The 12,289-nt window shown below is 40.6% G+C and overlaps 1 protein-coding gene across 9 annotated transcripts in view; it reads left to right on the forward strand.

Annotated features, from left to right (window-relative positions):
• FHIT (fragile histidine triad diadenosine triphosphatase) overlaps positions 1 to 12,289 on the forward strand; it is a 1,524,027-nt gene that overhangs the window by 710,960 nt on the left and 800,778 nt on the right. For all 9 annotated transcript variants that reach the window (XR_009492299.1, XR_009492298.1, NM_001040646.1 and 6 more), the window contains 1 exon segment: positions 1,269 to 1,387. Coding sequence is in view for 7 of the 9 variants with exons in the window: in NM_001040646.1 (NP_001035736.1) it covers positions 1,285 to 1,387 (103 nt within the window). In the remaining 2 variants the exon portion in view is untranslated.

The following is a 12,289-nucleotide window of genomic DNA, read 5'->3' on the forward strand; positions in this document are numbered from 1 at the left end:
CCAAAGTGGTTTCCCAAGGTGGATGTGTATTTTCTTCCATTCAGAAAGAAACTCTGTCGTGTATAGACATTGACTCATAAAAAAATCATTCCTTGGTACCCTGGATGTCAAGTGTCAAATCGTGCTTCTCCCCATCTCCTTACCCAGCCCCAGCCTGTGGCCCTCCCTAGGAAGGAGGATGTGAAACACTTCACCTGTCTTGCTCCATACTACCTCTACATCAACCAGGAATTGTTTTCATTTTGAACTCTATTTTGTTTCTTCTTCTTTTTCCTCGAATTTTTTTCTCCTTTTTTGAAAGTTTGCTGTAACAGTTCTCTGGGAGTACACACATGTTTTTGTAATTGTACACAAGGTCAAACAGTGTTTGTACTTTTTATAAATTGCTTTTAGATAAACAAAGATAAAACCATTTGAGAAAAGAGAGACCCCAGAGATACCTCTTTAAGAATTAGAAGGTTTATAGTCAATGCTTAACCATGAAAATTTTCAGCTTAGCAAAAATGAAGCAGATGGGTAAAAACAATACCTGTCAGATTGGACCTAGGGGATTTAAGGTGGCTACTTGAAGGGCAGAGGGATTTAAGAAGACTGTTTTGGTTGTCTGTGTGTGAGCTTTTGCTTGAAAACACTAAATCCAACAGTAGGAAGAGTGGGATATTTTAAGAGGACTTACCCAGACTACATCTTCAGTTCAGTTCAGTCGCTCAGTCGTGTCCGACTCTTTGCGACCCCATGAATCGCAGCACGCCAGGCCTCCCTGTCCATCACCAACTCCCGCAGTTTACTTAAACTCATGTCCATCGAGTCAGTGATGCCATCCAGCCATCTCATCCTCTGTCGTCCCCTTCTCCTCCTGCCCCCAATCCCTCCCAGCATCAGAGTCTGTTCCAATGAGTCAACTCTTCGCATGAAGTGGCCAAAGTACTGGAGTTTCGGCTTTGGCATCATTCCTTCCAAAGAGATCCCAGGGCTGATCTCCTTCAGAATGGACTGGTTGGATCTCCTTGCAGTCCAAGGGACTCTCAAGAGTCTTCTCCAACAACACAGTTCAAAAGCATCAGTTCTTTGGTGCTCAGCTTTCTTCACAGTCCAACTCTCACATCCATACATCTTAGTGAACATTAAATGTGGGGCAGCTAAATGATGTCTTCTTGATAGCTAAGGATCTGTAGTAATAGACTCTGCTTTCTTTAAATTTGTGTATGATCTGAGTTTCTCAATGGAATTTGATGAATGTCCGTTTTCTACATCCTCTTCTCTTCCAGACTTCAACCTGAGGAAATGTCGTTCAGATTTGGCCAACATCTCATCAAGCCCTCGGTGGTGTTTCTCAAAACAGAACTGTCCTTTGCCCTGGTGAACAGGAAGCCTGTGGTACCTGGACGTATCCTTTTTTTTTTTTTTTTTTAAGAGAGAAAACAGACCAAATGAACACAGACATGAACCCCTAGTATCCAACCAAAAAGGTAAGCAAGGAATCCTCCTGCCTCCCCCTTTGGAGAAACCAGGTAGGACAATAATCACATTTATTCTGAATCCAGTTGGTGGCACCAGTAATATGCTTGATCAACGCTGCAAAACTTCTGAAAATGAGTTGCTTAGCAACTGTGGCTTTGGAGGTGAGTTTTTGCTTGACCTTTTCACTGTTGTAGCTGTGTAAATAAATAGGTGCTTCTAAAATGGATCCAATGAATATCCTTAGCACTTTGTTTTCAGGTATCAAGTGTGCACTTTAATAGTAAGATACGAGATTGGGTGGCACACTTGTGATGTGGAAGTAAGGTGTTACATGAAGATTTGAGACTGGCTTGGTTTCTTTACCTCTTGGAGATCATTCAAGCTGTGAATTTTAATTGCATTCAAACACATAAATATACTATAATATATATATATATTTTATGTTAGAGTCTGAGATAGCATTTCCTCTTGGAAAATATCCCAGCTTCTAGATCGCTGTCTGGTGCCATTGGTGATGTGGGGTATTTTATTTCCCTCTGGCCGTCGATTTCAGTAGAAGCTTTATTCTTTGCAGTGGGAGAGGCACAATTTGGTGAAATGCTCTGGAGAGTTATTTTTATGTTGTTGAAAGTACCACTCGTGACTGTATGTGGATGACATTTGTACTAACTCTTCAAAAATTTTATTTCCCCCCCACCCCAACTTAATTTACTAGGCAGAAGGCAGCAAAGTAAGAAATGTTGTATTTTAAGATAATAAGCATTTCCACATTGGGACATGCTTCTACTTCGAAATGAATTTCTCAGTAATTTTGAGTATATAAAGGTGTCAAGATTTTTTCCAAGAGTGAGTTATATCTTTTTTAATGCGATTTTTGAAAATGCTTGAAAACTTGATGAATCATCTTCTTTCTTGACCATGTAACTACTAATAAAACATGCAGCAAAAGATAATTGTGGTTTTTGTGGTAGACTCCCAAATTTCTTGATTTGAACTTTTAACCTAAATAAATTTCATAAATTTATAAAACTAATGATAATATCAATAAGCTAGTAAATAATATATATTTTCCTTGATAATATTTAACTTTTAAATTTAAAAAATTTAATTTTATAAGTATGTAAGATCAGAAAATTTCATCTTCTATTTATTAAAGTAAAAACTCTAAAATGATGCAGAATGCTCCTATAAAATGATAGTTTTTAAGTTGTATAATATTTTCATATTGAGTTTCTCCAAAAGACCTTGAAGTTCTTGAAATAACATAGGCATTTTATTTTCTCATTTGATTTTGCTGCAAGTCTGTGGTTGCCTTTTTCCTTTGAGGAATATTTTTTTAAGCAAAATGTCTAATTCCTGTGTCAAAAGGATAATGTTTAAATGCCATCTCTCTTTGGGTATCAGTTTTAATTGACTTTTGTTAAAGAACTGAGGGAATTTGGGATAAAAATGTGAATTTAGATGAACGAATCTTGATGCTTTGGACTGACAGAATATGAGGTTGTAGAGCTGCACTTTTTTCAAAAGGGTTAATAATGGAATGAACTTTGAATTTTTTTAACTCCTGTATTGATGGTAAGAAACTTGATTTTTCCATGGTCTTTTTAACCACCTCTGAAAGTGTGCTGTGTAAGACCTGGGTCATATACGTGTTTGAACTGAAATAGAGGTGTCTGCTTCAAGGAAAATATTTATAGTGAACAATGAGCAGTTAGTGATGACTAGTTTTGTTCCAGATGGCACTGAAATTGCCATTTTGAAAATGAGTCCTGGTTGATTATCACCTCGTTGAGTAAATGCCAAGGACAAGGGGAGCACTGTATTAAAATCAACAACCTCAGTTTGTTTGGAAGGTAGCAAGAAGGACTCAGCTCTGTCCAAGGCTGCGAATGGTACACTCAGTGCATCGGCGTACTCTGTAAAGCTCTTTTACGTCTACAGTGTTTAAGGTAATTTCAGGGGCAGTGGATAATGGATTCAAGTAATCCTTTTTATATGATGATTCTGAAACTTTTTATTTTACTTTACCTTGGTAAACTCTCTTAGGTGACAACTGTGAAAAGAATTTTAATAAGTTACTCATCTGCTTGCGTGAAGTAATATTCTTTTGTCCTGTGATTTGGAAATTGAAGCAGTGAATAGCTCTGCCTACTAACATTTCATAAAATAAAGGGTGAAACGGTTGCAGCAGACCATCCCTGCCCCCCACCCCCGTCCTCCGCAGTGCTCTACCCTGCCTGCCTAAAGAAGCCCCTTGTTGTGGGTCTTCTAGGTCTTCTGATTCTCTACCCCTGGACTTCCCCAGCCCAGCCTACAGCTCTCTCTAAACCACAGCTCTGATGTTATCACTCTCCTATTCCTTCGCAAAAAATCACTGTTGAATATAATGGATATCCTTTTATCTGAGAATTGTTCAGTCGCTCAGATGTGTCCAACTCTTTGTGATCCCATGAACTGCAGCACACCAGGCTTCCCTGTCATTCACTATCTCCCAGAGTTTACTCAAATTCACGTCCATTGAGTCGGTGACGCCATCCAGTCATCTCATTCTCTGTTGTCCCCTTCTCCTTTTGACTTCAGCCTTTCCCAGCATCAGGGTCTTTTCCAATTTGAGGATAAAGTCCAAATTTCTTAGCATCCCTTTAAAAGATTTTCATTATCTTCACTCACCCTCCCCACTTTCCAGCTATTTCCTTAAAGAAGTGTTGTATTTTCCTTTACCTGCTGACTCCCGCTCTTCCTCATGCTTTTCTCTTCACCTCGAGGTGCTTCCCTTCGTTTTCACTTGAACTAAAGTGCTTACTTCGATACCTGTCCTGCCCTCTTAGGGAAAAAATAAATTCCATCCTTTTTGTGACACTTGATTCCTTATTCACATGTTGATTTATTCAACAGTTTATTACTGAGCTACTCTCTTCCAGGCACCATGCCAAACACTAATCCCAGTCTGCCCCAGACTGTTTGTGTATGTGGAGTTGCGTTCCTGGGAAGAGGTGGGCGCAAAATCTACTCTTAGTATGTCTCTTGTTCTTAGCACCCAGAATATTGTGTTGACTGAATTTAAAGTGAATCTGTAAACATCAGGAGCTTGTGGACAGTTTCAATTAATACTGAGACCCTGCCTTTCCTGTATTCCCATGCACAAAGCCATGTCTTATCACCATTTTATTCCAGATTTATTAGTATCTCATCCAACTTTCCCTGTATGCTCTGTCAGTTACAGTCCTGTTTACACTGCTGTTATGAGTGTCCTGTATTAAGTCTAAATGCAGTGAATGGACTGATGGCAGATGGGAAGAGATTCTTTTCCATTTTTTTCTGACTGTGTTAATTGGCCAATGGACGAGTCTGTATTTTAAGGGCAGTATATTGCTATCTTATGAACTGGAAAATTCTATTTTGTGTTTTTGATTTATTTTTTAAAAGAGTGTTTAGGTGGCCTCTGGGGAATGTGCCATTCAGAAGAGACTTGTAAATGTCATCTTTGAACTTGTGTCCTCTCTTAACATTTTGCTCCCCACTCCTCAACCTTTTCTTTTTGACTTTGCTCACTGGCTCACTTTATTCTTTCCTGAGGAGGAAAAGAACCATCAGATCGGGGCCTGCAGATATGCTTTTGAAGCAAGGCTGTTTGCTTCCATTCTCAGAAGAGCCACTTACGTCCCTCCTCGTCCCCACCTAAAGCAGACACTTCTGCTTGTTGCAAACAGTGTTTAAAGTTGATTGAATAGGCTTTGTCCTCTGTGGTGCAACACTCTGGAAGCATATGTCTGAAGGTCTTTAATCCCTTAATTTCCTGTTGCTGGAAAATGCTTTTCAGGGAGTCTTGGACAGAGAACAGAAGCATTTTGGAGGTTGCATCTTCAGAATTCTGCAGCCAACGTTTTATTCATGTAGTTGGTGCAGCCCAGCTATTGTTCGTGGCTTGAAAACATTTGAGTCAACGTGGTTAATACTTGTCTCCACTCCGCTCCCCTTGCATCAGGCTGTGTCTACCTCTCATCTTGAGGTGAGCATGAAAAATGAATTTGAGCATTAGTGGAATCCATTTGGGGACTGGGGCTTTTATTGTAAATAAAATTATTCATTTGTTATGTCCTGTAGTTTTCAGCAGACCATGTATTGATCTTTGAATTGCTATTCAGCATGGCATACGGGGCTCTGACATAAGCGGAACATGGCCACGTTTGTGGACAGGTTGAATGCGTTGTGTAATGACAGAAACAAACCTCGCTTGCTGGCCATACTATATTATACAAATCATTTGTCAACAGTTTATTGAATCTGTTATTAAAAAGAGCAGATTCTTCCAAGCGGGAGCATTACACACACAATGTTATCAGGGCCCAGCCACGTTAGGATGATACATTGAGGACAGCCTTACGAAGTGTATTTGTGAAGAATTAGACTAGGTAACTTAAAGGACATTTCTGCTGACAGAAACAAAAGTTTGGTGCAAGGGAAATTGTGTTCTAAGGTCCAGCTTCAATAGATAAAAAAGAAAAATCTGGCAACTGCCTTTTATACAAAATTTTACCTCCCTAAGCGAGCAGCATTCTGTTTTCAGGCCATTGCCATATTGAGTATTCTTGAAATAAAGGAACAGATAATAAAAATAGCTTCATTACTTAACAGTGCTTCTTACGGAATAGATGCTATAGATAAAAGTGCCCTTTTAGTCCTTCCGTAAAAATCAGAAATATTTGTCATTTCCTGAGTAGGGTGTAATCTTGTGAATTTCTTTAATTGTTCAGGAAACTGCAGTTATTAGTGATCTCATGATCTTTTCATTTCTGAAAAAGAGTTTCTTTTAAAACCTTCCCTGTGCAAATAAAATGAGTGCAAGCACTATTTTAATGTCTTTATTACTAAAGATAGACCTTTTTGCTCTAGAAATTTCCCTAAACATATGCCTACCCCAGCCCCCCACCCCTCTACCATTTTGGGGCCTGTTGTATATTACCCAGCTTAAAATACTCTAAGAGACGTGTTCAAAGTTGAGCATACACCCTTTGTCCTGAGCTGAGTAGTGGGAAAAGTTGGTTTCCTTGTGGCCATATTTTTCTTGACTTTATTTGGCAGATTGTTGTTTCTAAAAGATCTGCAAGCAGCAGTGATTGCTCAGAGTGTTCTTATGCTGTTTCTTTGGAAGGAATGATGCTAAAGCTGAAACTCCAGTACTTTGGCCACCTCATGCGAAGAGTTGACTCATTGGAAAAGACTGATGCTGGGAGGGATTGGGGGCAGGAGGAGAAGGGGACAACAGAGGATGAGATGGCTGGATGGCATCACTGACTCGATGGACGTGAGTCTGGGTGAACTCCAGGAGTTGGTGATGGACAGGGAGGCCTGGCGTGGTGCGATTCATGGGATTGCAGAGAGTTGGACACGACTGAGCGACTGAACTGAACTGAACTGATGGGAAAGGTTTCCATATACATGTGCGCCTACCTTTGGGTCAGTAGAGTACATTGCCTCCAGCTTGAACAGTTTTTACAGCATGCGTCAAGAGGAACACAGAAAGCTCTTCTGTGCTTTCGGCATGCACTAAATTGACTGATGTCTTTTTTCAGTGTCCAGAACCTAGCACAGAGGATCCTGCCAGCCCCCATTACAAGACGAACCTTGTGTGACTGTCATCTGTCTTGGCTTGTCGTCTGAAGAGTTACTGCTCAAGAGAGAAAATATGGTTATCTCAAATGCTGTTTCTTGGGTTGGTAGTGAGCTCACAGTGTTGAGTAGGATTCTGAGGCTGTATGCAGGGGCAGTGGGCAGTAACTGCCACAGGTAGCAGAGTAGAAAGGCTCCTTGCCAAGATTCTTCCTCTCGGGCTTATTTCTCATTCTTGGAGCTGAGACTGGCATCTTTATTTTTTATTATAGACAGAATGATGGATTGTTGGCACCTGACACTGAAGGGTTTAGTAGAGTGTGTGTGTGTGTGTGTGCGCAACGAACATTTGAAATTGGATGGAGAAAAATGTGTGGATTTTATAGATTTTGCCCCAGTGACTTCAAATAAGGGTGACTCACTCATGAAACAGTGGCCTGAGGCATGTATACACTGGTCTCTAGACTTCATCCAGCCCCCTTCCTGCTGTCCACCATCTCTCCCTGGCTCCTTGCAGCCTGCTGATTGGTGATGACACTGGTGAGTGGTGATTTTGTGGTTCACTTTGTCCCTACACTTCATCCCTTATTTGTGACTGTTTTCCTTTGACCTTGACTGCTTCTCCGTAATAGGATTTACCTTCTAGCTTCAGGACCTACTGTGAGTGGGGTGAGATGAGCTGGCTTGACCATGGTGATGCATTTGAGGAGGAAAGTCCTGATGGCTTTTAAATCAGAGCTTTTAGGAGGTTTCTGTGTTCTCTTAGAATTGCACAAAGCCCACAGAATTATTTTACAACCAGAAAAAGATACCTTTGCCACCTGCTAGTCTCTCACAGAACATAATCCTATTAGAGTGTGTGTATGTGTGTATGTGAGTGAGTTAGGGAACAGGAGATGCTCTGTCTCCAGCTCCAGCAAATGGTGGGATGATAATTATATGTGTTAAAATAACACTTTGAATAGTCTTCATATTAATTGCAAAAATGAATATCCTGTATAGAATGCCATTCCCCATTTCTATTTATTTCCATGTGAAACTTTCCTCAGGTAATTTTAAACTGTCATGGTTAACAGTATCTGAACTCGTTCATTATATTCTGGGCATATTTTTGACCTGCTTCCCATGCAAGCTATCAGATTGTGAGCAATAGGAAAAGGCTGGTCATGGTGTTGCCAGCCTTGCACTTGTAACAGAACATAATTAGAAATAATGAATGGAATAATACATCATTATTCACAAGAAATGTCATGTAATTAACTCAGATAATGCAAAATATATCCTAATTTCCATTTGGAATGAAAATAGATTTGTTAGAACATCAGTAGGCAGTTTAATGTTTATCCTATATTTTCATACACATATCAAAACTGTTAAAATCTATTGAATGAATATACATGGATTTTCCACAACACAATAAGTCAAGATGGCTTTCTTTTGCTAATAGAGTCTTATGTGTATGCCTTGTTTATTATATATACATAATTTATATATATGTTCCAGTCTTAGAATTAGCATAATTAATTTATATTTATTGCAAATTAATGATCTAATTTATTTACTTAGCTCCCATTTCCTTTCTCAAACTAATAGACTGAAAAAATAACTATAAATTTGCAAATGGCTCTTGGGCACAAATCCTAAATTGGCCTTATCCTCAGAACTCTCTGTAATAGTAGGTATCTGAACTAGTTTTGCCATCTAAATTGTTTTCCTGAGATTTCTGTTCCAGGCTTTAAATATGCCTTGAGTCTTGGCTTGGTTTAGATGGACCCACAGCTGGGGATCGCGTATATGGCTGGATATGTCTTAGGCAGAGGAATTATTTTTAGATACAGCAATTAATATGACACACAGCAGTGACCAATGCCCTAATGTCAGTGTAATTCCTGGAAGTTCTCTGCTCTGTCACAGCATCATCCTGTTAATTTCTGCTCTGTGGGAAGATCTGGAGAGACCCAGGGGAAGAGGCAAAGAAGTGTGAGCAGCTCCCAGGAGGCAGTATGGACAGAACTGTTATAATATTTTAATAACAGGAGTGGGCATGCCAGTGTATGCACTCAGTTACAGCCCTGGTTTTAGAAATGAACACTGACAGGAGGAAGCTTCATTTACATCCTATGGCTCAAGCCTGGTATTTGCTCTTAAACACCATGGAGACTGGCATATAATAGCAGAGTCACCAATGAATTAAAAACAACAAAATTCTTTCTTTGTTTTAAATGGCTGGCTTCCTCACAGTGGAATGGTAACTGCCTAACGCCATTACAGGGGAAAACTTAAGTGTAGCAGGAAAGGATTGAGGCAGTGGTTTCTTGGTCTGTCTGTCTCATGTGTGTGACTGTGGTAGGGATGAAGAGTATGTATATACATGAATTCAACTTGCTTATATCTTTTATGGAAAATAATGTCACAGAAATAAATTAATTGAAAGACGTTTCTGTTGTTGGCACTCAGTCACGTCCGACTCTTTGCCAACCCCGTGGACTGCAGCATGCCAGGCTTCTCTGTCCTTCACCATCTCCCAGAGTTTGCTCAAACTCATGTCCCTTGTGTCGTTGATGCCATCCAACCATCTCATCCTCTGTCACGCCCCTTCTCCTCCTGCCCTCAGTTTTTCCCAGCATCATGGTTTTTTTTCTAATGAGTCAGCTCTTCGCGTCAGGTGGCCAGAGTATTGGAGCTTTGATGCTGAAATTGAAAGAAGCGAATTAAATAATATTTTATGATGAGCAATGCATTGTTGAGGTCACTATTTTGTTCTATCCCCTCTGACCGGTTGGAATGGGAAGACAGGGTCTCAGGCCAGTGTCGGCTGTACTTCATGGGAGTCAAGACTTCACCCAAAACTCTGGATCCTCATTCTGTTGCTCTTTCTCCCGCTTCTAGTTGCTGTCCTATGTGCTCCAAACCGTTTTGTTCCATTGGTTAGGTGTTTTGAGGCGTTCATTTCCCTGGAGTCCTAAACATCCCCATTATTCCTGTTTTCCAGTGCTATATTACAGTCAGTCTACACTCTGTCATTCACAATGTTTGCTGCCATTTTGGTGTCTTTGTTGTTTGGTTGCAATCGTCATCATTTAGGAATAAGACTAACTTTGAGGACTTCTGAAAAGCCTGTGTGGCTTAAGCGTGACTCTGCAGTGCTGTGAGTGCAGGGCCGAACACCTTGCTTGGCAAGCAGCATAATTCACTCCCAGGTAAGATGAGTCCAGGAAGAGTGACATTCAGCTGGTTCTCTACATTTTCTCTTTTCTAATAGGTTTCCAAATGGCTGTAGTTACCAAGAGATCTTTTCATCTTTGAGATTTATTTCCAGTTCAAGAGATTTGTTGAAACTAAGAATTGTCTGTTGAGTGCTAATACTTTAACAGTAAACCATGGATCCCCTTCCATTTACCAAAGATGATTGCTTTCAAATTTATTAAATAAGATGTGTCAAGATAAAATGAATCAACAGAAATTACATTAAATTCTGAAGCATGTTTCTCATGCCGACATCTATTAATATGATACTAGTTAGTATTTTCTGTTCTGTTTAGGGGCTGAAGGACTCCTAGAAGCTTTTAAGTCATGGAGCTATAGCTGCAATAATGAAATTGAAATTCAGGGCTGGAACAGACAATGAGTGGGACTTTTCATATTGCCCTGGAGTATGAACCTAAACAGAAAGGTTGACATCATTTCTGGTGAGATACCCATGTGTGAGAGAGAGCCACTCTCATGGCAGCAGCAGACCCAGACGCACCTGTTGAATCCCACCTCCATGCTCACAAACCTTGTAAGGGGAGAAGTGGTCAGGGGAAGTAGAGAGCAACGAAGAATGCTGAGAGGCTGTCCTCTAAACTCTTTTCTAGAGTGATTATTCCTACCCCTCCTCCACCCCCCACCAAGTGTCATGTGCTCAAAGCCCTGAGCTGGGGCTTGTTTCATCCTTGATGAAAGGATGCTGGTGTCTTGTTCCTTGGAGTGATGCTGGCTGAGCAGAACCTGCAGGCTGTGTTGACACTGCTATCCACACAGTGGGGGCACAGTGCAAGCACAGGCTCTTTAGGGCCATAGGAGGCTTCCCCTTTGCCCTACAGAGATTAGGATTGCACCCAAACATAGGCCAGTGCTTGCTTCTCATCTGCCTATTTCTGAGTAGTGGGTAAGGAAATCGGGAGAGGCTTTTTGCAGGGCAAGGAGAATAATTTTCTTGAGAAGAAGATGGGAGCAACTTTTCTAGTCCATCCCAATTTCCCACAGCCCCTGGAAGAAACACACAGATACCTCCCCTGGTTCTTATAAACCCCATGAATATCAGCAGTAGGTGCCACAAGGCTGGTCAGGTAGATTTGTTGTTCCAACTGAGGCACTGGCCTGTGGAGAAAGTGATTGGATCATAAACCTCTGGCAAAGTTATAAAGGGAGACATGACCATCATTTTGTGAGTGGGTTCTCAGAAGCAGATAGAGTGAAGGTGGAACTTGAAGACCTTCAAATCTATGAATTCTGAAACATGCAGAGACCACCATATTTGCAGAAACTCTTGGCAGATGGACCTGGAATGGGGCCAGGGAAACCTGCCCTTCACCTACTGACACAGAACTCTGCCTCCAATCCGAGTAGTTGTCAGGAGTTGGGGAGAAGTTGGTAGAGAGCTCTAACTGCTCAAGGTTCCATCTCAAATGTGTGTTAGACAGGACTGGAAATTTTAATCTGAGATTGGATTGTTGAACACATGTTGTACACAAGCGTCATCTCGGGATGGTCCTCCTCTTTAAGGTTTCAGTACCACATTTACTTTTTTTCTTTGTGGCATTAATCATATTTGAACTTACTATATAACTCCTTTGTGTCTCAGGCTGACCAGAATGCAAGCTCTGTGAAAGTCAGAATTGCTGTGAGGGTGGGAATTCATGACTGCCTCCCCATGTGCCTGGCATGTGACAGACAACCAGTAAATATTTGTTCAATGAGTAACTATGGTTGACTATCTGAAATTTTTAGCTTTAAAACCTAAAAAAGACAAGGGTCCTCACTTAGCAAGTAGAATAATGTGATAAATTTTTACACCTGGCAATTCAGTATGGTGGTTAGGAGTATCCGCTTGAATTTTTACACATCTCCACACATGCACACACTCACATGTGGATGCATAGTTGAAATTTATTGTTCCAAAGTGCATGGCTTTGAGAGAGAGGACTAACAGGTGGTTTCAGAATGAAAAAAAAAA

This window comes from Bos taurus, chromosome 22, assembly GCF_002263795.3.
Source record: "Bos taurus isolate L1 Dominette 01449 registration number 42190680 breed Hereford chromosome 22, ARS-UCD2.0, whole genome shotgun sequence".
Lineage (NCBI taxonomy): Eukaryota > Metazoa > Chordata > Mammalia > Artiodactyla > Bovidae > Bos > Bos taurus.